The sequence below is a fragment of the Mytilus trossulus genome, chromosome 12 (assembly GCF_036588685.1).
Source record: "Mytilus trossulus isolate FHL-02 chromosome 12, PNRI_Mtr1.1.1.hap1, whole genome shotgun sequence".
NCBI lineage: Eukaryota > Metazoa > Mollusca > Bivalvia > Mytilida > Mytilidae > Mytilus > Mytilus trossulus.
In genome coordinates, this window is record NC_086384.1 from 26,259,007 (window position 1) to 26,285,243 (window position 26,237).

Here is a 26,237-nt window from a genome sequence, read left to right on the forward strand (position 1 = left end):
TTACTCAATATAAAAATAAGAAGATGTGGTATGATTGTCAATGAGACAACTATCCACCACCAGATTGCAAATGACGCAGAAGTTAACAATTATAGGTCACACTACAGCCTTCAACAATTATCTAATGTTGCTTTATTTAAATATTTGTTTCCCTTTTGAAAGATGTCTGTTTTTGAGTGTTTGCTCTATCAAAGGACACTGTAATATATTTGTATATCAAAACTAATATTTGTTATTTTGTATTACATAATATCTATGTTTACCAGTTTATTTCATTTCATCTTTTTTTCAAAATAAATTGAGGACTTTTAAATAGGTGTTTTTCACAAATTGATTACTCACAGTATATTAAGAAATTATTGCGTGCATTTAATGCGATTCTTAATTTTGCAATATTGAGAAAAATTAAGTTTTATTCCGACAAAAAATTTCCAATGCAAGTTTAAATTATTGCGATCATAACCTGGTCACATTTTTCGCAATAATAAAAACATCACAATTTATTTCTGAATTTACAGTACATTTTCTAAAGAGAAGACACACTTGTGACTGAATCAATTTGTAATAGAATGTGTCAGTGTAGGGTGACATGTCTTCATGTGGACTGTTATCATAAAAACTAGCATGTTGAAAATCACGGTGCATTACATTTGCACGCAAAAATCATTACGATCAATCAATCAATGTATTTGAATGGGGACATGTAGTTAGAACCCCCCTTTTATCCTGGGTTATGACCCCCATTTAAAATGGCTTGATCTGCCTCTATTACAAGGCAGGGTTCATATTCATGTCACATTTACATGATTTGCATGTTATATCTTCCACTGTAAACATCAACCCATGATTCATTATCTATCTGTTAGATCTGAACAGTGAGTATAACATATACATCTACCTTAACTCAGGGATTGACAGAGGAATGAAAGGATGAAAAGGCAATGGCAGATCTAGAACTTTTCAAAGGGGGGACCTCTCCCTTAGGCAGATCCAGAAGGGGCCCTGGGGGGCCCCGGGCCCCCCCTTTTTGTTAAATAAATTTGATTGATTATATAGGGAATCATTGAAGCATGACTGGAGCAGGCCCCCTCTTAAGTCAGTCAGCGAGCCCCCCCTTAGGGAAAGTTCTGGATCCGCCACTGTCTCCCATCATGCTTCAGTGATTTCCTATATAATCAACCAAATTGAATGAATGGTATATATTTGTAAACTCTTTTTTGCAAGATTGATGTTTGATGCCACTTTGAAAACTATTGTGATGTTTCGTGCCGTGGTGCATGGTCAATTTATTTTTTTTGGTGGAAGAAGCTGAACCCACATCCTTCGGTAGGAAAACTGACAATCCTAGTCGATTAAAGTTAGAGTTGAATGCACATGTCCTGTGTGGGATTCCAACTCACAACCTCAGTGTTGACTGGTTAGTGATATAGAAGTTAGACTGACTCAGACCTACACTCATTGAGGCCACTTTTTTTGGCAACAAGACCATAGACATCAGCAGTACATTAGGAAACTTATTACTACTTTTCATTTCTTTGATCTTGCAGCAATTTAACAAAAAAGATGAAAAAACATGCAATATTATATAATAATGTATTTATATGATGTTCCAATTGAGTGAAAATTACTGCACGTCTAATTTCTCAACTTAGGGGGTATCATCAATCATATATTTAATCATTGGAACCCCTATATATAGGTAGACTAAAAATGAACTTAAAATACCAAAAAAGCATACTTATTTTATTACCTTAGAATGATTATCATATAATATAATCTTTATTGCAAAAAACATGAAACCCTGACGGGTTAAAATGCAAACATAGTACATTGTATACACAAGTGACAAGAACATAACTATACATGATAAATGTTTTTAAAAAGTGAAGTTGATATTAATAACATATATCTATATATAGATGTATATAATAATTGACCAATGTGGACCTTATTTTCGCAATTCCATAGATTGCTTTATGTAGTCTACAACACTAGACAAAATATCTTTATTGGGATCTAGAATAGTTTTAAGTTTAGAGTTTGAGTCAAGCTGGTTAAAATTAGGATAATGGGTTTTAATTGCATTTATTAGGGAATGTCTTACATTACTGTTAATTTGGCAATGAAGGAAAAAGTGTTCCTCATCATCTAAAATTTTACAAACTTTGCAGTCTGTGTTCTCTTTGAATTTTTTTATAACGTCCTAATTCAATTTCCAAATTATGATCACTTACACGTAATTTTGTTAAAAGCTGACAACTATTAAAATTGTAAGAATAAGAAACTGAAAAAATTTAACACACTAGACATGCTATCTTATCAAATGCATTAAACTGCGTAATAAAAATAAAATCAAAACATCTATCCAAACGAGATAAATATTTATACCATGCTTATCCAGAGACATGTATACGTCTCTGGCTATCAAAGCAACTTTGCCCTTCTGTGGTATCAATAAGCCATAACACTTTAAAGTTGTAGTTCTGATCAAATTGTAAAATATCAAAGATAAGAGGTACAATTGCTTTCTACTTTTTTAAATGCTTTTTTTTTTTTTTTAAATCAAAGTAGGTTCATCTAAAGTCAAATATTATAATACCATTCGCAGAAAAACCAATTGAAAACTATGTAGGTGGTATCCTGTTTCTAAAACTTAAGTTCCGACCCCTTGGACTCTTTTTCCAGGAAAAACCTTTTCAACATCTACTAAGATTTGTTTGCTCATGAAAAACAGATAAGTCAGGACATAATTTGTAAGAAATAATGAATAATGGCAACTACAAAAAGATCTTAAAAACAATTTTGAAATACAATGAAAATTTGAAATCCAACTCAGTGAAAAGACAAGAGGCTCCAAGATGACTTTTTAAAAATATTTCAATTATTTTAGCAGCATTGTTGATTTGATTGATCATGGCACTCTGACTTTTAAAGTCAAACATTAATCTAAATGATAAAGTCTTTAACACTTATTTTTTCTAATTTTCAGATTTAACCAAATATCTTTACTCTGCAGGACAATCTTAAATGTTACTGAATAAAACTAATCAGGAATGAAGTCAACTAAAGATATGACTGTCGTTAGGAGACAAGTTTTGAAAACTTAGGTGTATAATTGTCCTGTAGTCTTTTGTTTTGATATTATAATATATAATTATTAATAATTATTACATTGGTTGCAATGAATTACATTGATTTCCCAGTTAGATAAAAAAACGATAATTTCACATGTGAAATAAACGTGGTTATTTCACTCTCTGACGTCATACAACAATAGGCGTTGTCAAGATGTCGATAATGTCGAAACAAAACATGCGTAGGAAAAACATATAGTTCCTTACATTTTGTACATTAATTTCATAAAAAAAAAAGCAATTTGACAATGTAACAAAAAGTATAACTAATCGCCGTATTTGAATATCAAAAATAAGACAACTTGTGACCGAACGCCGCTTTGGATTAAAAACTAATACCCTATAGAGGGATATTTTCCCGGGGTGTAAAATTTCCCTTATTTTCGCAGATAGAACAAAATCACCAAAATAAATAGCCAATTTAAAAGTGCACATGCAAAGGAGTTGATTAAAGTTTTGAATACGGCTAAATAATAATCGCCAAAAGATTTGGTACACCTTATTCAATGAAAATCTCTAAATTTTTCACCTGCGAAAAATAATTCCCTATACAGTATTTGGCCATCATGTGAAAGAATATACAACTTTTTTTTCGGCTAACAGAAAGTTGATTTATTGATTGGTGATTGCTTTACATCAGCACAAAAAGGCTACAGCAAAGGTCACAGCAAGAAACAGGAAATTAATGAGCATTGATTAGGTATTTTAAGGTGTGAAAATGTATAGCATGCTAACATGTTGTTTGACACCAAATTTTACTACGTTCAGATTTGTAGTCCAATGAAATAATGCAACAAAACTTGGATGGACAAAAACACACAGATGGATTGCTGAAGAGAAATAAATCCTAATACCTCTCCTTTGGAGCAAGATCATGTTTATTAATTGTAAGAATGTTGGAGATGGTGTTTCAGAGTATTTGTGGGTTTTGTTTGCATTCTTTTTAGATTATTCTTCACTGTTGTATGCCCTTCTTACTTTGACCTTGTATATCTGTATCTATTTGTCCAAATTTTTTAATCTTAATTTGACCTTGTACCAGTGTTTGTATTTGTCCACACCCTACATAAATTCCCTCGTCTTAGACCTTGACAGACATCTACAGCTATATTTTACAGATGTTTTATACAGCTTGAGCTGCATCTATTTAACTTCTGTTTAAGTATACAGATTATGTTAATTTACAAGTCAGCTTTAACAAATATTGACAGTAATGTCTATGCTGACGGGGACTTTTTATTCACATTCTTCAGTTACCTAGAAAAATCTATGAATAATTTTAATTTTCACCATTATTTAAAATCATTCCTTTTTAAATTGATTACTGGGTTGGAATTTACATTTCACAAAAATCTGTTAAATCTTTTATTCAATGACAAACCATAAATATCTACAGGACAGCGATGACACTTCAAAACAAATATAAACAAAAGTTGGTAACTAGGGAAACACTTAATACGAGTGTATGTTTCATTTGCGTCAATGAATTTGAAAGAATTCTACTGATTTTACATATACAGGACATTTTATATACCCATTGTAAATTGTGAAAACTGATGCACTGGAGTGTAATAGAAACCTCATGGCTTGTGTATCAGCTGTTACTTGATATGACCAACAAGAAGATTATAACAGTAGAAAACCTTGTCCTAAATGGAATATTAAATGGTCCAATAATGACAGATCATGATGCAACAAGCTTTACATTTTTTCCCCAAAACATTGTTTTTTTCTTTATTTCAATCAGTTAATTCCTGGTCCAGATTTCAACAATTTCAAATAATAAGTGGTATATATACCTATATAAATGCACCAGATGCACATATCAACATTAAGTGTCTCTTCAGCAATGCAAAATATTTGAAAATCTGACTTATCCAAAAAGGACTTAAAGTAAAATCTGTTAAGCTGTCAATTAAGAATTTCTTCCCTTTTGTAGTAATCTTTCTTTTATTTATTGATCTCTTATTTTGAGTGGAGGATCGAGGGATTTGTTTAAAATAAAATAATGCAATTGAGTATGAAAAATAATTTTGAATGCAGATTACTTGAATTGATTTAAAAAGTCTCTCTTGAGCATGCCATGCTCTAAAGTTACCACTAAAGAGGGGGGATCGGAGGGATCCTAAACCCGAAATTCCGGGCTTAAAAACATGAATAACCAAATTTTTAAATTTTTAAATCCTGACATCCTGAAATTCGAAAACAGAGTTCCTGGATCCCAAAAGGGTCAATCCCGAAATTCCGAGCTTAAAAACACCCGATCCTGACGTCACAAAAAAGGTCCTGCTCCTACTAACTGAAATCAGCTTTTCAGGAGAACTATTTTTCTTAATGCTTTTACTATATATCACCCTTTAAAGTCGTTTGAAAATGAAAATAAATGCATTCTAAAAATATATACTTCAACCTTTTAGTCCTCAAGGACTTATTTGTACTAATTGGACTGACAGATTTGTACTTCTGTTCAAATTATCATTTCTAATGCATAAGCATGTATAGAAAGATGATCTGTTCACATATTTGTACCATATAAAATCAAACTCCATATCAAAGAATTTCGATATATAAAAGACTACTCCCCTGAAATCGATATATTTTTTTCTTCCTCAAACATAAATTATACAAATTAAGCCACCTGTTCAAATCAAAAATTCAAAAAATCGGTCAAAAAATAGTGTATACCCTTTCAATGGAAGATTTAATCGGATCTATCATAAATACAAATTAACTGATTAACCAAAATCGAATTTCCACACTTTAAGAATATAAATAAATTTGCTATGCTTTATGAAATGGGCAGTGAACTCTGTCATTACTCATTCTGTGTGGTCCATCAAACATTGAATAATAACAGAAAGAAATTTTTGAGTCCTTTTTTCTCTAATATAAATCAATGATAGTTTTAAAAGTCAGTGTATCATGTTCCAAATAATTAGAATATATACCAACATTTTATTCTTTTTTGATAACTTTATGTAACATTGGCAGATATACAAGAACTTCCTGTTACATCGGCAGTAACACAAGGATACACCAGATATATCTTTTAAACAAGAGTGCACATGCTGAAATTTTTCACCTATTTTACTTACCATGAAATATAAAGGGAATATAAATCTTCGTGAATTTGTTAAACTTTTATCTTCCTTTATATAAATATTTCAAAAATAAATTTAAGAATTGCAAAAAATAAATTGACGCAAAGTGGACTCCAAAGGGAAGTATCTGCGAAAATAAGTTGGTCTTTACAGTAGCCCTAAATATAAATCTTTACTATACAACTATCACAAAAACTTGACATGAAAATAATGGGCAAGGTCAGATAAACTAAACTGGAAATACATGTACACCTTCCAATTATTCCATACTAAATATTCTTTAAATACAGTTGACCTATTGCAGATCTAAGAAACAAAATTTAACAGGAAAAGTACAAATTGATCAACCATAAAAATGAGGTCAAGGTCAGATGAACATTACCACACAGACACCTTACAATCATTACAGGCTTTAAATATAGTTAACCTATTGCATATAGTTACTAAGAAATAAACTTAACCAAGAAAACCTAAGATTGACCAATGAACCATAAAAATGAGGTTATAGTCAGATGATAATTGCCAGGCAGACATATACACCTTACAATCATTCCACACACCAAATATAGTTCAGATTAAGTTGACCAGTCTGTGCCAAAAACTTTTTCATCTACTAGTCTGGAAACTAAATATCAAAATTTGTCCCTATTAGACTATTGAAAATTTTGAAAATTTTTACTAGTCCGATTCAATATTAACTAGTCTGGGGCATCTGACAAGTGGCTAACTGTGCAGACTGAGTTGAGCTATTACTTAGAAAAACAGACCATAAAACAAAAACTTAACATTGATTAATGAACAGTAAAAATGAGGCCAAGGTCAAACAAAACAAGCCAGACTGACATGCACATGGTAAAATATTTTGAGACACCAAATAAAGTTGACCTATAGCAAACAGTATTAGACCAAAACAGTGGCATTTAGTCTCTGAACCATGAAAATAAGGTCAAGGGCAATGAACATAACATAATGTATCTTTACACAAAATATGACAGATCCAAGTAAACTACCATATCAAATATTAAGCTTGTTAAGAAGTTGTCTGCTGGATTACCATCTCGAGAAAAAAAATACCTTAGTTATTGCAACACATGTTTTAGGTAGATACTGTTGTTAGACCCCTAAGAAAACAATTAACTCTTCTATAAAATTTCTGTCAGTCTACAGAACTGAATAATATCTTGTGCTGTTACTCTGACCTTGAAATTGAAGTTACTTTTGCTATGCATTGTACCAGGATTTCAAGTCTATTTTGTCAACTCAAGATCTCGAACTAGTATCTCTACCATGACAGTAGTTCCTTTATTCTCTCAAGACTATAAACTTTTCTTTTTTTTACAGTTGTTATTTACAAAATCATGTGACAAAATCCTTGTTTGTAAATTGTTAAAAAAGCGTGTATTACATGGGAATATCATGCGAGTTGGCAACTATGATTGTAAATGACCTTGACCTTGTATTTATGTCCTTGGCATAAGAGACCTTTATCCTAACCAAGGTTTGTAACATGTTAGCTGAACTTGTGTGCTATAATGTATCAGGACCTTAACCTTGTATTTATGTCCTTGGCATAAGAGACCTTTATCCTAACCAAGGTTTGTACCATGTTAGCTAAACTTGTGTGCTATTGTATCAGCTCCATAACCTTGACCTCACAAGTATGTCACTAATGTATTATTCCATCATCTTACAAACAAACCAATTACTGCACCTTTTTTATGGTCCTTGTGAGTGTACTGTTCTGACAAATGACTTTAATACTCTCACTGAAACTTCAAGCATGCCACATCTTAAAAAGACATTTATATTCAAATACTTACAATTTAACAATTCAATAAATGCATTCTGTCACATTTGAAGACGTCAATCAAGACCTTTTATGAAGCAAATGTGTTAGTTTACAAACACTTATCACAATGCCTAATGAATTTTAATGTGCATAGAAGGCATTATTGTACCATGTTAATCCTGGCCAATTTGATTAAGAATTTAATACCATGTTGTAAGCTTATTTTACAGCATTCCTTCATAAATTATTGTCAAATGTTTATTCTGAATTGAACTTTAAACGCCTTTAAATGTTACCCTTTATTATTCATTATCATATCATTTTATATTCGAATTAATATATGATGACAAAAGATACAGTTGCAGTTGTTTTTTTTGGCTGAGCATCTGATCACGTTCACCATTGGATCAAAATTAATTCTTCACATTAGATTGTTCATTTGTTATTCATATCAGTATCATAAATAATATACAACAGAAATTATAATACTTTTTATGTTAATTAATTAAAATTTATTCATATTTTCTTTATTTGACGAAAATTTTGGCAAAAAAGAAACAATCAACTTAAACCTCCCAGAGAGAAATTTGATTTTGATAATTTCTATAAATCACAGATTTTGATCCTATTTAATTAGCCATACATGTGTGATGCACCATAATCTCTTTTGATTACTTATCTTTTATTAGTTCTTTTGCCTCATTTACATCATTTGTATTAATGTATGACACCTGTTTAGTTCCCTTTTAGTCTTTGAAATCATATACCATGCATAAAATAAATGGAATAATGAAATGGATTCAAGTGCACTTAAACTCTGTGATAGGTAAAATATGGTCATTTAGGCATGATGGCAAACAATTCTACCAAGTTTAAGAGCTTTCTGTTAAACAGTTTTAAGAGGAGTTAGGTACGTTCTCAAGGTAACAAGTATTGTCAAAATACAGAGCAGATGTATTCTGAAAAGACAGTACGCTTTTCCGGTATTTCGAAAGACTACAACACCAACCAATATATATCTGAGGATTCAAGCAATAAAATAAGTGTATGTCCCATTAATCCTGTTAAATTGGGACAAATCAAAATGGCATTGTCAACTACACATGATAGCTAACAGTCCTATCAAGTATGAGAATTTTCTGTAAAATGGAACCAGAGGGGTCACATTCACAAGAAGTCATACTAAAACAAAATAGTCAAGTCCCATAACTCCAGTTAAAATTATTTAAACCTTTGATACAGCATTGTCAAGAGAATATGACAACCCATATTAATCTTACCAAAAATGAAAGCTTTATGTTATACAGTCTTTGAGTATTTAATTACCATATATACCTCATTGATATATGTGGGTTACAAAAATATAGTGTATGATGTCTTTTGAAGTACTATTTTAACAAAATATAACGCATAAAATTGATGACATGTATTCCACTTTTGTAATGTTAAACATTTTCTAAATATACTGGATTGATTTTCACTAAGACGGAACAGTACTTTTGTAAATTCTTTTATTTTTCTTGCATTCAGACACAAAACTAAGCTAAGACACCTGTAATTATCTTTTTACTTTGCAAAATTGTTCCAAGTTATATATAGTATTAAAACTTTATGACTTCTCACTTCCATTATGTTGGGAACTATAAATATTTTGTGACAACGACAAGTTCTGTAACATATTCAAAGTTTTATATTACAAAAAGTAAGCAAATTTCAAAAATATTTTTCCATCCTTTGGCTAATATTTAAAGAATAAAAGTCATTGCTTTGAGGGAGAACATTTAGGAAGTGAAATATAAACCAAAGAAAAACACAACTCCATGTTATCATATAGACAATCTAAAAAAACTTTATAAAAATTTTGTTCAAATGCTACATGTTTACCCATAAATTTTCCAAAATTATTATTACATAACACCTCTGCCTCATAATTCATTTACATTTATTTTGCTGATCTCAAATTCAATCTGATTATAGATTCAAGTAATTTAATAATCTAATACAACAGGTAACAAAAGTAACTGTTACAAACACCTTTCGTGCAAATTATTTATTCAACTTTTTTTTTAAATCCTATTTCACTGCATCAGATGTAGATCCTGGGTGGACTGCAATATAAAACTTTACTCATACATGATCAGTCAAGATTTAGGTGAAAATTTGCTCAATAATAGTACACTTGACCTTATATCTAAAACCTGTCATTTTCTTCTGTACAAAAATAGGTCCAGTAATAATAATAATAATAATAATAATAATAATAAATTCTTTATTTAAAGAGGGTAAACACAGTTAGTTACAATCACTAATCTTCCCTGAGGCCCTCAAAATAATGCTAATGTATAAAATTGAGATACTTTTGTTGATTCAAAACAAATATAGACCAAGTTTTTACTTTGTACTAAAATATTTGTCATAGAATAATTCAAGAGAAAAAACTTTTTTATTTTATAAAGAGTTAAATTTCAATAGACTAAATGACAATTACTGATTTGTTTCTGTTACAGTGGAACTTGGTTAAACCAAAAAACTGTTTAAACCAAACATGATCTTAAGCATTGTCATATCAAATTGTATGCATTGTGAACCTGATAAAACTGAATATTGTCCAAAACGGAACAAAATTATAAGTCCTGAAGAGGTTCAGTTTAGCCAGGTTTCACTGTATTGCACTCTTTAAACACAAGTTGTTTCCCTTTACCAATTGTAGACTGGTTATAAAACCAGACTACAAGTTCTGCAGCCCATGGAAAGCAAGATAATTGAAAAGTGTTACAATGCATCTAGATTTATCCTAATGATTAATATTTATTAATATCCTAGACTGTTATTAATGAATCAAAGTACAAATGCTTGGCAAAAACCTAGTATTTGTTGTTTCTCAAACATACAAATGCTAATGTATAAAATTGAGATACTTTTGTTGATTCAAAACAAATATAGACCAAGTTTTTACTTTGTACTAAAATATTTGTCATAGAATAATTCAAGAGAAAAAACTTTTTATTTTATAAAGAGTTAAATTTCACTGAATCAAAACATTATTAAAACCACCAAAAACCATTAACCAAATTCTTTCAAGGTAGTGTTTGAATTTTCATGGCGTATTTGTTCTTTACAAAATTTCTTTTTTTTCCTTTATCAAAGGTATTTTTTTCAACATTTCTTATGTTTTTATGATTATTCAAACTGATAAGAAGATATTTCACAATAAAACAATTCAACAGACATGACAATTAAGAGTCAAAGTTTTTTTATGTGTTACACAACAACACAAAAATGGCTCCCTGTTATACCGACATCAATTTATGTTGATTAAGGTATGTTTATTATCACCTGTATAAATAAGTATACCTGTACTTGAACCTACCTATAAATTTATCTACGGAGAATAATCTACCCATCATTCTATTCTAATGTACTATCTATTGAAGGGTACAAGCCTTTAAACTAGGAAATCTTCAGTCTATCTTTTAGCAATTATTCATGACCATTTCATCAACTTAAGTCTTGAGCAATTATTTGAAACCATTTCATGAACTTAAGCAACTAAAGCTTTTCCTATTTGGAATGTCTAAAGTTCAAGAAATTTTTATGCAACAATATCTGCAGATCAAGGAAGAGTCTATAAGTCTACAATTTTCAACAATCAGTTACTTTCTCAAGACAAGAGTGCACACCGCATTGCTTGCCTGCTTTACTGACTATTGATTTTATTCTGAAAGTCTTAAATATAAAGGTTTCACTACAAGTATCACATCAAGGTCAGATAACTAATGTCAGACAGACATGTACACCTTTTCTATACACCACGTAAAGTTGACCTTTTGCTTATGGTAACTGATTTTTTTAAATTTTGAACAGTTAGTAACCAGCAGGTATAGTAAGGGTATACCAGTTTTTGGCACCAGCAAAGATGTTTAACTCTGCCACATTCTGTTTGTGCCTATCCCAAGTTAGAAGCTTGTAATTGAGAAGTTATTATTTGTAGCTGTATATCATGTTTATTTCTCATTCATTGTTTGGTACTTATATCAGGCCCTTACTTTTTTCGTTTGAAACTATTATCATTTGTCATTTGGAAGCTTTTTACAGCTTACTATTTTGTATGGGTTTTGCTCATTGTTGAAAGGGGCATGGTGACCTTCTACAGAGAGTTGTCTGACGGCAATCATACCACATCTTATTTTTATATATAGATGTATATGTAGATTGTGAGGACTTCACAGAGATAAAGTTTGGACCATTTTAACATAAACAATATTTTTCCCACAGTTCTTTTATCTATCAAAACAGTAAGAGTTATCTATTTATATGTTAAAATCAGTTGTTGTACTTTATACTTGTTTGTTTGTATGATTCTAAGAATGAGATGCAAAAATAATTGTTTAATATTTAAAAGCACTTAAAATAAAACCGCAGATTTCATTCCACCCTAATTTTTGTGTTTACTATATGTCATACATGTATTAAAATCGGACATTTACCGCTATTTAAACTTAAAATTAGAATAAGTATCACATCGTATCAGTCTCTTCCTAATTTAAGGATTTAAAATTTGATCACGAATTTGCGGTTTCTGAAATTTTACCCAATCAATTCATCAGTGTTGTTTATGCTCACACATTTGTTTAATCTTCCATTTGTGTTAAACTGCAACTGTCCGCATTTTTTTTAGCAATTGTGGTTAGCTTTTATTTCAGTTTCAATTGAAAGTAAGACAGCATTGAGACATCTGCCTCTTTTTGGAATGCATAATTATTAAATCATAATAAAGGTCTATATAAGTGCAGTATATGCACAGTCATTGAATGTATTATGTATATATAAAATAGATGTGTTATGATTGCCAATGAGATAACTCTCCACAAGAGACCAAAATGACACAGAAATTAACACTTATAGGTCACAGTACGTCCTTCAACAATGAGCAAAGTCCATACCGTATAGTCAGCTATAAAAGGCCCAAAAATGACAAATGTTAAACAATTCAAACGAGAAAAATAATGGCCTAATTTGTGTTAAAAAAATTAACAAAAAACAAATAGGTAACACATCAAAATTGGTAACCACTGAATTACATAGCTATCTCAATTTTAACAATATCAACCATTCTACTACTCGTGTTTACTTCCAACTGTTTTTCTTAATAAATGTTGTACTAGTGCACTTACAAAATATGAATTACAAATTATTCGATTTGAAGCATCTTAATTTATCTATTCCTACTGTTCACAGTCCACAGTCATCAAAGATAAAATCTACTTGACCAAAATTACAAATATACCGGTAACAATTATCAGTATCAACAAAGTTTAAGGTAGGCCTGTCAATTTCTGCTGATTTCTTTGCCACTTATGTATGAAGATGTGATAAAAGTTATACAGTGGATGTGATGTCGTTACTTTGCACCTGTAAAAATAAAGTGATTTTCTACCTTTGCATGGTAAGTTTATTTATTATTCATTTTTTCTTAAATGTTATGTTAAAATGTTTTTAAGAATGAGACAAAGAGACTTTGTCTGATCATTGAGCCGATCACCAAACTACAAGAAGAATAGAAAATGAACCGTTAGAGGTCAGCACAAGGTCTCCAAAGATTGGTGTATACCCCTTTTTAATAGGTCACCACATGGTTCACTCAATAAAGCAGGGAATAACAAAAAATGAAATCAGCATTAGGAAGTAAACATGATGGGTTTTTCAAAATTAAGGATCACTAATAAATTTGTATTGATCTGATTAACAGATTTTTATTGTTTAAAAGACACAAAGTGGACTTTTTTATTTTTCATATACTTAAATCTAACTTATAAATGTCTTTGACCAGAATTTCTAAGAAATCAAATCTAAACTGTGGTGAGACATATATTTGTTAGTGCAGAATAAATAAATAAGGGAGATAACTCAAAATTGTGTAAAGAAAAGGGGAACAACTCGAACTTGTGTATAGAAAAGGGAGATAATTCAAACTTGTGTAAAGAAAAGGGAGATGACTCAATTTATGTAACAAAGAGTAAAATTGAGAATGGAAATGGGGAAACATTAAGAAAACAACAAGACCAAAGAGCAGAAAAAGTTCCTACAACTTTTATTTTATAAATACTGCTGCAATAAATTTTCTATATTTCTAATTAAGGTTTAATTCATAAAATACTACTTTTGTCATCTATTAGGAAGTGTAGTGTATTTTGCAACCTCTACAGTCAGACAAAGGTCAAGGCCTATTTCATTAAAGCCAGACAAGTTTCTCATTATTAAGATGTCAATTGTAAATAAAAAGGCCATTTAAGAAAGAATTCAAGTGTCACTTCAGAACTCATATAATCATATACCAGTATTTATAGAAATTTGCATCCTCCAATTCAGATTTCAACCCCCTGTAAAGACTTAACTATGTCTAGGGGAATGTTATATATCTAATCTTATTGTCTTTGGTGACAGTTACATGTACGATTTAATGATAGACATTATCATTTTTCTCAAGAAATATCATTTTTATTACAATACTGTACCAATAAACAGAATCAAATTACTAACCAAGCCACCAATAATAACTATTGACAGGGTCAAATTGACTCCTCAATACATGACAAAAAGGCTTAGTGTATCAAACATATTCATGATATTAGGACAAACACAGATTCAATGTCTCTCTGAAAAAAATTAATATAAATTTAATGATGGCAAAACAGTAAAATCTTATCCCTATATTAATTCAGTCGGGTCATTAACACCGAACCTGATCCTTAAGTTACTTATTATTCATACCATCCTGGAGACAGCTTGTCAAAATATCAACATGATGCTTCTTTCTACCGTTATCTGAACCATGTCATATCAAAATCTTTTTGTAATCTACCAAACAATACATATATAAAATCAAATGTCCACTGCTATTCTATCTAGGTGTCAAACAAAATACGCCCATCAAATTTTTAAATTTGTATTCAAAATATTTAAGCAGGTGAATATAGGAATCTGTCAGATTCAATCTTAATGCCTAGGTGGCAAATTGTGTTATTTCAAACGTTTTAAAGACTATGAAAGAGACCATAAGATATGTGAATAGATTTTGATCAGATTACTTTACATCTTTCTAAATTACTGGTATCACCTCTGGTTGGTCACACTGCAATAATAATCACAAAACAAACAAAACTATCTCAAACAAATATAACACAAATAAACAGGGATTTGAGGAAATCTTTTTAACTTGGTCACCTTATTTCTTGACCACTATTAATCTTAAGTTTTATCACCTATATCTTTCATCTTTACTGATTTAATCATTTCTAACATTAAATTTTTATCATTTATTCGTGAGAATTGAAGTGAGACATTTTATTTGTAAGCAGCCTGACTTTACTAACGATTAGACACTATAATTGTATGACCATATTTGACCAATCAATTGTTACAATGAATCTTCTTACCTACTTAAGGGCATTTCAATAAGCCATGGTAATACTCAACAAATTTAACAGTTATTGAACATTTAATTTCAATTAATTTAATTGCTCTTTCAAAGTACTTCCTTTTAAAGTACATCCAAATATACAGGCTATTTACCCATCAGATATGAAATATATAACAAAGATCTGGGATGTTTATAAATACACACTTAAGATACTATTGGGGTTAGGGGGTCAAATGCATACTTTTCTATTATCTTTGGGGAGGGGAGTGCCAAAAATGTAGTTTCCAGCTTTACATCAAAATAAAGAAGTTTTATACAAGTTATACATACAAAATGCAAATTACTTCCATTATCACTGAACTTGTATACATATTCGTTTAAGGGCCAGCTGAAGGACGCCTGAGGGTGTGGGAGTTTCTTGCTGCATTGAAGACCCATAGGTGGCCTTCGGATATTTTCAGCTCTATGGTCAGGTTTTTGTCTCTTTAACACATCCCCATTTCCATTCTCAATTTTATAATCTTAGCTCATTTAGCTATCTGATCGACTAGAACTTTCTCACTCTCGCTTAAAATTGGCTAGTAAGACAGAGGCTTATGAACCTTTACATCAGAGCTCCCTATGGCTAAGAATTGACTAGTTCAATAACTATATTATTTTCCTATTCATCATAGCTCCCTATGGCTAAGAATTGCTTAGTAGGACAGAGGCTTACAAACTTTTTAATCATAGCTGCCTATGGCTGAAAAGAAACTAGTACCAATACATTTTTTTGTACCTTTTCATCATAGCTTCATAGCTAAGAATTAGCTAGTATTATGGCTAAGAATTGGCTAGTGCAAGTACGAGGCTATTTACCTTTTCATCATAGCTCCCTATGGCTAAGAATTGGCTAGTAGGAGACCAGGCTATACTTTTCACACCAAGAGCATTCTCATAGGCACTGTACTTTGATACACATCTTCCATCTACTGAATACACCAATATCTTGTACTGTAAATATAAATTAAAAAAACAAAAATATAAAAGTACAAGTACAGTATCAAATATCAGTTCTCATCAGTTTGTAGTTTCAGCAGTTTAAATATATCTTTGCTTGAAGTTAATGAAATAAGCAAACCAACTGATGAGGCAAATACTAAAAAACACAATATATTAAGAATATTTTGAAAATGTATATTTTTAGCACTTGTAGCTATATCCTTGAATATTCACCTTAAGATAAAGTGCACAGCCCGTTATAGGTAAAGCAGATCTTCAATTTAATGAGGCATACCTTCCCAGAGCACCTGAGATCACCCCCAGTTATTTGAGGGGTTTGTGCAGCTTAGTCTTTAGCTTTCCATGTTTTGTTTTGTGTTCTATTGTTTGTCTGTTTGTCTTTTTCCTTTTTAAGTCATGGCGTTGTCAGTTTGTTTTTGGATTTTATAAGTTTGAATGTCCCTCTGGTATCTTTTGTCTCTCTTTTAAGAAATCAAGGTTTTTATGGTTTATTTTATTGCTTAGAATATACATAGTCATACTTATGTATCACAAAGAACTTTTAAGATAAAGAATTAGTATGTTTAAAAACATTTCTTTAGAAGTTTCTCTAGTACAAGTAGTTCTCTGATTAATATAGACTAACATCATATCATGTGTGTGTTACATTCAGATACAGCACAAGACAATTTTCAGAAAATGCAAATCAAACCTGAATAATTGACTTTACGAAATTTAAAAGTTTACAGAAAATCAAGTTGAACTATTTCACACACACAGGCCTAATATAAAATATTGTTTGTTTCCCCAATCCCGACTGACCCTGCAAAAATGGCCCTACTCATAAAATTTTATTGTCAAAACTAAGCCAAATATTATTTTATTCATTTCTGATTTTCTGGCTTGCCGGATCATTCGATAATATTCAGGCTTTTGGGAAAAATAAAATTATTTACCTACCTACCTACCCACACCTGGCTTGTCAGAATAGGGATTAGGGAAACAAACAATATATTAATTTAGGCCCCATAACTTTGATATACATAAATCTTCATGAAAAAGGAAGAAAATTTAATGTCAACTGCACACATCCTTGTATCAAAGACTTTGGTCTATTGTTTAGGGGTCCAAATATTTTAGAATCAGTACGGTAGTTACTGTAATTCTAAAATATTTGTACAAAATTAGCATTTTTAACAGTAAACTTAATTTGAATTAACATGCATTCCCATGTCCTATAGTCTAAAATGAACTTTAACACTATATACTTTCCCATCAGTTTTTAAAATAGACCACCCTTTTAAACAGCATAAGTAAATTGGTATATCTGATTTCCAAAGGATCAAAGGATCACTTATTCTAAATTATTTGTTTATAATCAGACCAATCATCACAACACTTTTTGACCCTACATGGGACTATATTTATTTCCGTATTGTACACTGGGCTGATATCATAATATTGACCTACGCCTTAGGACGCATTACATCATGTAATTTTAAATTCAATTGAATTTGATTTATATCTGGTCAAGCTTAAATATTTTAATTAGCATGTTTACTATCAAATTATCAGAATGTATATCTCAGAGGCTTTAATTGTTTATTGTGGTGGGTTTGATTGAACTCAATGTTTACCTTGAAACAAGATTTTTAAAAATTTGAAAAATTAAAAAAATGAGTATTTACTTATTAATAAGTCCTTGTTTTCAAAATTCCAATAGGGAACATACTTTAAATAATTTAATAAGTGTTAAATTCAGCTACTTACAACTTTGCTGAATTTTTATTTGAAGACTTCTCCAAGACTTGCCCTTTAAAAATATCATATTCAAAACTTTTCATGTACTTTTAAAACTTTTTACTTTTTACAAAACTTGGGTTTTGGTGATTGTTTCTCGCCAAATACTCGGCCAAAAAAGATAGTTGCAAATCCTGAAAATTAGACAATGCCTTGTTAGAACTGCACACAAGACCGAAAAAATGTACCATTCAAGTTACAAAAGAATTTAAACTGTTGAAAATTCAAATACAAACTTAACCCACTTACTAACAAAATGTTTGGTTTATGCAGTAAACTTTTCATACTGTGACATTTACAAAACCTTTCCACAAGATAGCATGCCTTTATCAATTACAAATTTGACACATTTGTTTAATTTCTAAATTCAATGTACTTTCATTGCATTATCTGGTGCAACCCAATATATAATCTTATCATAATTAAAATACATAGTGTCATTTTAAATCAACATATCAATTTAACACCTTGTTTGTCCATAAGTATGTACAGCAATATAAAAAATGATTTTCTTTAGTTCATATAATGTATTTTGATTCTGGGATAATTTGTCTTTTTTTTAGGACATTTCTTAAAAAAAATTAACACTACATACTAAAAGATGCATGAAATATGAGAGATAAATTTGTAGCCCCCTCTGTTGCTGAAATGCCCCCAAGTGCAGCTATTCAACCTTAAAAAGTAATCATAAGAATGCATAAATATCACATGATAAATATACTAACAGTTGTAACTAATTGGTTTATAGATATACATATCTTCACTACGTTTAATAGCTTATAAAAGTTCATTTGTATGGTAGGCTTGACTTTTAAACTTTCGTAATTGTGAAAAATTTAATATCCATGAAAAGTAGTTAATTTTCATTACCCAATAATGTTTTATACAGTTTATATCTTGGAAAACAGGATGTGTTACTTTTATTTTCATCTTCTGTCCGTTTCTATGAAATCACGATCAAAAAGGTTTTAAATAGCTGTAGACAGCAACAAAAGTTTCAAAGACTTTTCAAGACGACTCAAGGTAGGTATATTTTCATATGGCAATTTACCAGAAATTTATTAATGATTGACAATGAACTTGACTTAAAATAATTATATGCATTAAATTTTTGAAACAAAATCTTGATTGAATTACATCTACTTATTTGGGTGGATAATTATCTCACTGGTTATCATACCACATCTTTTTATTTTGATCATGATCAGAAACATTGGTGTTTTAAAACAGCTTTGTTTAAGATGCCATATGTGGAGCAGCCTTGCCATTGTTTTTTTAGGATTCCAAGGTTTTTTTCCCTCAGTTTTAGGTTTTATATCTGGTGTTTTAAGGCTGCTGTTTGTTTTTTCCATGTATGGTCTGGTTTGTGCTATGGCCAATGATATTTAATTGTTGCTATAGGTTGCACTTTGTACATACAGCTGTTTCTCAAAACACGCCTCTTTTGGGGAGATCTTTGATATTCATAGAAAATTAATTTTGTGTACATACTGTTTCCCAGTTATGTTCTATGTGTTCAATCTCACAGAGACATAACTTGGAAATGTTACCAGTAAATATACATATGCATATTGTTTACATTGAAATCTGTGGTAACCTTTCATTCGAGGTAGGAGTAGTTAAGAAAATTAGTGTTAGTTTAAACTCTGAGAAGTTCAGGGCATATAAACGTTGAAAATATGCTGCACAGCCCTATATTTTGACCTTTGAAACAAATTGTGGTGCATATGATCTTTCAATTCTAGATTTTTTTCAAAACTTCACAGTAAAAGTGGTAGGGTTTAAGCTATGGGAAATTGCATTGTCAATATTAACAGAAATACAACCTTTAGTATCTTCTTTAGAGTAAATATCATGTTATCATTTGTATACTACAGATGCCATGTAAGAAAGACATTTTCTCTTTTGAACAACATATGAAAATCCTTAAAATAGAGCTGTTTATAATATAAAAATAAGAAGATGTGGTATCATTGGCAAAGACAACTCTCCATGTTTATTCTAAATTTTCTCAAAAAATTGGTTTACAAGATGCATTTTCGAGTTAAAATTACTGTGAGCTATTTAGATTGCGGAAAATATATCTAATGAAAATTGTCTTTCAATTCATATTAAGACCACTAAAGATACAATCAGAGGATCTGAAGATGTGGTATGATTGCCAATGAGACAACTCTCCACAAGAGACCTATATGTAAAAAAAGTAACAACTATAGGTCATCCTACAGCCTTCAACAATGAGCAAAGTCCATTCCATCAAAGTAAGCAGGATGAATCAGCTGAAAAGTGATAGTGTCCATGGTAAACATAACTATCCATGTCATAGTATAAAACCAAAACACCTGTTTCATACGAGAACAGTAAAAATGATAAAAAAACAAATTTTCTCATCAAGTGTTTTCTTTAAAACTCAGACAAAGTTTTCTACCCAAATAAAAGTAAATAACCTTTTGTTAAAATTCTTTTGTTCAATTAAATCTACCCAATAATGCATTATCATCATGGAAACAGAACTACAACAACAAAGTAATACTATATCTTCCTCCTTTAAAAAAGACAAAATCTCCATCACTTTAAACAACAAAACTGCCTTTTATTGTTCTCTTTTGTAAAAATAAAAACATTCTCACAAAAAAATATAATGAATAATATACATTGACGAAAACAATATCCTATCTAAACAATGAATACACAAATCTTTTTAAAATGTATTAAAAATTGTTGAAGCGATGCTTCTAATCTCCCGTTTCATTTGCCATAGGGGAAAAATTACACCCGTCAAAATTTAAAAAGATGTTGCGATTAGAAAAGAATCACTCATCCGAGACAATATCATACTGATCTGTATTAACCAGAGTACCTATTCTCTTTTTTCACAGTTAACTAAATGAAGTGAGAATAAGATAGACCGCAATATTTTGGTGGATTTATCACCCTCTTCCGTCCAAGTAGGAAGTATCATCCGTCCATAAACTCTATGATGCCGTCTCAAATGAATGGGGATTTACACAATACACCTCAAGTGCCAATATGGAACTCCCGTCCAGATCCGAGACTGAATTATCTGCGTTCTCAAGGATACAATAATTACAACATGCCGTCACATAATTATAATCCAGGATGCAGGTTTGTTTACATCTTACTTTCACTATCTACTTTCAGTTTTCTTTTTCAGCTGGCTTTCATTTTTTTATTTTCCAGTGTCTTTAATTTCAAAAACAGAGTTAGCCAAAATCTGCATCGATCTGTTGCAAATAAAATTACTTTAACTTTTGAATGGCATTACAAACTAAATTCAAATTGGTGCCATCGTTTGCATCATCTGTGAGTGAAAAAATCTTTTATATTTCAAGTGTTCCTTCTATTTCATTTAATTCTTCCATTGGTTTGACCATCTTTTTAAAGTGACATTTTGTTAAAGTAAATTTAATTATAAAAGAAAGCAATGCAAAAATTAGTGAAAAGATGAGAGAAAGAGCCGCCAGTATATTCCTGGCTGATGTTTCAAATTTGCATTTTTAATAAAGATTTGATTTCCAATGTAGACTTTGGAGAGACAGTACCATCGACTTTAAATACCAAAGTCATGAATAATATATGAGATAATACCAGACTTCCTCTACATAATCATACTAAGTCACTTTGTCATGTAAAGAAGAGTACTAGAAGTTTGCCTTTGAATTTAAAGCTATAATTCTCTAATACCATTCAAGTCTTGAGTCATCTATGTAGGTTGAATGGGATTTAGAAATCTGTTAAGATTCCAAGGCCAGAACAAAGGTGCTTGGACATCAGTCTTTATAAATTGACTAGTCAATACAACAAAGACATTTTGGTATGTCACGATCTGCTTGGTGACTTTGTTCCCTCAGTATTAATATGTCTGACACACATGTCAGTCACTTGGAAATTTTTCTTGAGGTCAATAAAATTTTTGAAATAAATAGTGGGCCAGAATCTTTAGGGTCCATATTGAGGTAATCTTAACCTATTGTCCACTTAAAAATATGATTTTTTTGCTGCAGACTTTCTTAAATGAATTTGTGTAGACATGATTGTGACCAAATTATAGTTAGAGTTTGCCTTATAATATAGAAACTTGTCCAAGTAAAGAAAACTGCAGAACCATGGTCTACTAATACTTCAATATTACAGCTTTTAAGCATAACTTTTTTGGCATGTCTACTTTCATGAAATTTCAAATGTGTAGGTTGAAATCATTGAAATGATAAATTGAAGTACATTTTCACTGTTGTCAAAATTTCCTTGAAAAAAATCATTATTCCATGGACTTAACACCAACACCTCCTTTTATTGCTTTCCACATTACAAACACCTGTTTTATTGCTATCAAGGAACTCTGGGCTACTTTTACTAATAGAGTGAATATTTACATCTTTTAAGCATAAACATCTTAATTTTATTGCTAGTCTTAAAAAATTTAAATGCCATGGAAGTTAGAGATTTTATAAAACTTTGAAAGTGTAAACTGAGGTCAAAGAAATGATACATAAAAGTACATCTTCACTGTGGACAAAACTTTCTTGAAAAAATTGTAGCCCAATAGTTACATTTTAATGAATACACCTTTACCCCTAAAGTAAGCTAAAGAACAGTAACTGGTTCTACACAGCCAGCTAAGATAGAAATCAGGAATCAAAAAGAGACGTTTTTATTTACAATCTACATATTAGTGTGATACTTTAAAAATAGTTTGAAAAGTTTCAGTCATTAGTGGGAAAATGTCATTGCTGAAAAGTTATGCCATCATGATCAAATACCCATAATACAGTTCAGGATCATTTTGTGACCTATTTAATTCTGTATCTGCTATGCGACTTCACATCACTTTTTTTCAGTAATCTTGCATGAAATCTTATTTTATGTCAACATAAATCTTCCAGACATTAAAGAATGTAAATTTATTTGATACAGTTTATAAATGTATTAATATCCTTTTACTTTTTATGTCAAAATAAGTATATACATTTTTACTATAAGCTCTTACTACAAATATTTTATGACAACTAAATTTAAGGTTATGGTCAAGGTCAGTTCTGCTACAAAACTAGTTACAAAGGTCATATGAGCACTACATATACCAAAAATTAAAGAGTAGGTGCAAAAATGGTCAGTCACTTTAGTCTCCTGTCCTTCATTAAAAACTTAAATTTTTATCCATTTGAAGCCAAAGAGTGAAATAAGACATTTTTGCCAAGCTATAAAAACTGTTGACCTTCACCTGAAAAAGACCCAATTAGAGATTTTGGTGAAATCTACCAAATATACCTGATTCAACCACATTCAGGCCAAAGAAAAAATAGAGCATAAGGCTTAACAAACTTAATATTCAAAACACTATATAACATTATTTTTTGCGTTCTTTGATAGCAGTGAATGATGAAAACACAACAAGAAATGCCTTCGAAGCTGAAGCTTTTCCTCCCAAAAAGAAAACTGATAACCAATGAAAATAAAATGTATCAACTGTAAAGTTTACTGTTTTAAATGCAATGATATGATAGCTGGGTTTTTTTACATTGGAGGGTCATTGGAATTCATGCGTGCTGATGGTGATTTTATTTAATATTAAACTAAAGTGGTTATACTTTTTTTGAAATGATTAATTTTACAAAGAATAATATTCAAAATCATTGTACTTCTATTGAAATTTGTATAAAATTGTAAGGGTATAAATGAGGCAGTTGAGATGGTTAAGGTTACAAGGTTATTAGAAAATACTAATTATGAAAGTTAAATGTGTAACTTTAGTAGCAAAAAATCATATGTTTTAATGTGCAAATTATAAAAAGTAGTTATAATTTCTGCTTGATTTGTCTAAATAAGGATCAGTTACACCTTATTTTTTATGTGCACGAAAAAGACTAGATATATAAACTCTAAAAAGATTTAAAGTTTCTATTTGATGCTATAACTGGAAAAAAACTTATTTCATGAAAATTTCTTGCTCATGGAAACAAACTGACAAAAATCTATTTAACAAATTACATTTAAAAATACAAGATACGTGTATCATTCAAACTTCCCTATGGGACTCGTCAACTCCATACTTTGTTTGGTCCTGATAATTATTTCCTATCCTAACGTCACTGATGAGTCTTTTGTAGACAAAATGCAAGACTGACATCCAAATTTTTAAAGCTTGGTAACTAAGATGAGTTTACCTGCTATCAGTATCAATGCTGGCTGATAAGAAAAATAATGCTCTAGATTATGCTATTGCATATATGAAATATTCAATATCATTATTTCAACTTTAAAATGATTAAAATCAAATTGTTCTCACACACATTAACTTTTATTCTGTAATTGAAACTGCTATCTCACTAATAGAATGGTCCAAAAACCCAAATGGTTTTATCATATTCACGATCAACAGAGAACCTGTAGGCAGTCTGATTTCTAAACTTGGTGAAATTCACATTTTATAAATATATGAATGTATGAACATTAGACAGAAATTAAGAGTTACCTCTTGATTAGCCATCTATGTATATCTAGATTCAAACTCACATAAAAAGGTCAAAAGGTGACAAGGATGTCAGGTTGCACAATTAACTTCTGTATAATGTTATTTTCTAATACCTTTAATGAATTTAATGCCTTTATTAATCACAGGTGTTCTTTTGATCGTATGTTCTCATTGAATTACAAAATATATATGTATATATTTAAAGTTAAAAACAAAATAACAGGAAAAACACATGGTAAATGCAAATGTGAGTACTTTTAGTACTTTTAAAATACTGTAAATTCAGAAATTATTTTGAATAATGCGACTTGGTGAGAATCACAATAATAAGAACTTGCATTTTAATATTTGGTACAAATGTCTTTATGCACATCTCCTTAATCTCTCATTTTTTTATCATTCTTCAAAAACTCGTAATAATAATTGCAAGCAATAATTTCTGAATTTACAGTAGTTAATGCCTATATTGTGATAAAGTTCATTTCAACAAAGAAAATTGTCTGAAAAAGCTGAAAGATCAGTACTGTAATAGAAGAGCATAGTTAAAGATACAAAATCATGTTTGTCTCTACTGGGACACAAACCCAGGACCTATGTGTTACAAGACAGGGTGTTCACTGACTGAGCTAAAGAAGTATTTCCCAAGCTCAACCACTTATGGCTGACTAAGTATCTACCACATTTACTAAGGGAATCAATCCTGCAACAGGCAATTGTTTCAAAATAAGTCTGTATAATTGTTTGTTGCAGATGCCAGGTTGATTGACGAATAATGGATTTTTTGCATGCAAATTTTATGATGGGCAATGGGCAAGTTTTTTTCCCTCATACACTTGTGTGGCAAGCTGGATGGAAGTTCATACTTCTGCAAAGTTGTTTTTTTTAACTAAATAAGATCATGTCAAATATAATCAGAAAAGTAAATTGAACCCTAAGAGATGCTAAGGGACAATTTCTTCAACTGTTCTGATTGGTCAATTGATCTTGTGAGTTGTACTTTTAAACACATTTTACTACATAAACAAACTGCATGATGTTATCAAGTGCAAAATAGCAATCCCCACCTCTTCATATATAACAGTATCATCATGAAAACTAGTTTTTTTATTTGTCAAAGTCATGGTAGTTAAGTTATTAAGTATAGAAACTAATTATCAGAATCCTGACAAGCAAGCATGCATATGAAATTAACAGCATTTGTCATGCTTCAGTTCAATAATACATATTTACGACAAAATCATTATCATTTATGAATTCATAAAATGTTACTTCATTGAAAATTTAGCACAGATCAAAGAGAGAATTATCGAATTAATGTCAAATATAGAGGATAAAATCTGTGATTCACTTAAGATATAAGATAGCATGACCCAAAACCCGCTTTACCGATTTTAATAATTGTTCAAAAAAAGGTCAATAAAAATAATGTCTATATCCAAATTCAAAAAAAGACTTGATTTACGTCAATTGTACAAACTTTTATATTGGTAAAATACAAATCAAATAGAATAAAATTATT

General features: G+C 30.4%; 2 protein-coding genes across 3 annotated transcripts in view; one reads left to right on the top strand and one right to left on the bottom strand.

Moving 5' to 3' along the window:
• Window positions 1-26,237, bottom strand: part of LOC134693648 (WD repeat-containing protein WRAP73-like) — a 48,439-nt gene that overhangs the window by 5,771 nt on the left and 16,431 nt on the right. Inside the window, exon 8 of the mRNA XM_063554531.1 lies at window positions 16,303-16,437. Within this exon, the coding sequence (XP_063410601.1) occupies window positions 16,303-16,437 (135 nt within the window). The remainder of the gene's footprint in view (window positions 1-16,302; window positions 16,438-26,237) is intronic.
• Window positions 21,122-26,237, top strand: part of LOC134693647 (cellular tumor antigen p53-like) — a 40,023-nt gene continuing 34,907 nt past the window's right edge. Inside the window, exon 1 of one of the 2 annotated variants that reach the window (XM_063554521.1) lies at window positions 21,122-21,351. In XM_063554521.1, coding sequence (XP_063410591.1) covers window positions 21,203-21,351 — 149 coding nt within the window. In that variant the 5' untranslated portion in view covers window positions 21,122-21,202. The remainder of the gene's footprint in view (window positions 21,352-26,237) is intronic. The other variant, XM_063554530.1, reaches the window with a different exon arrangement.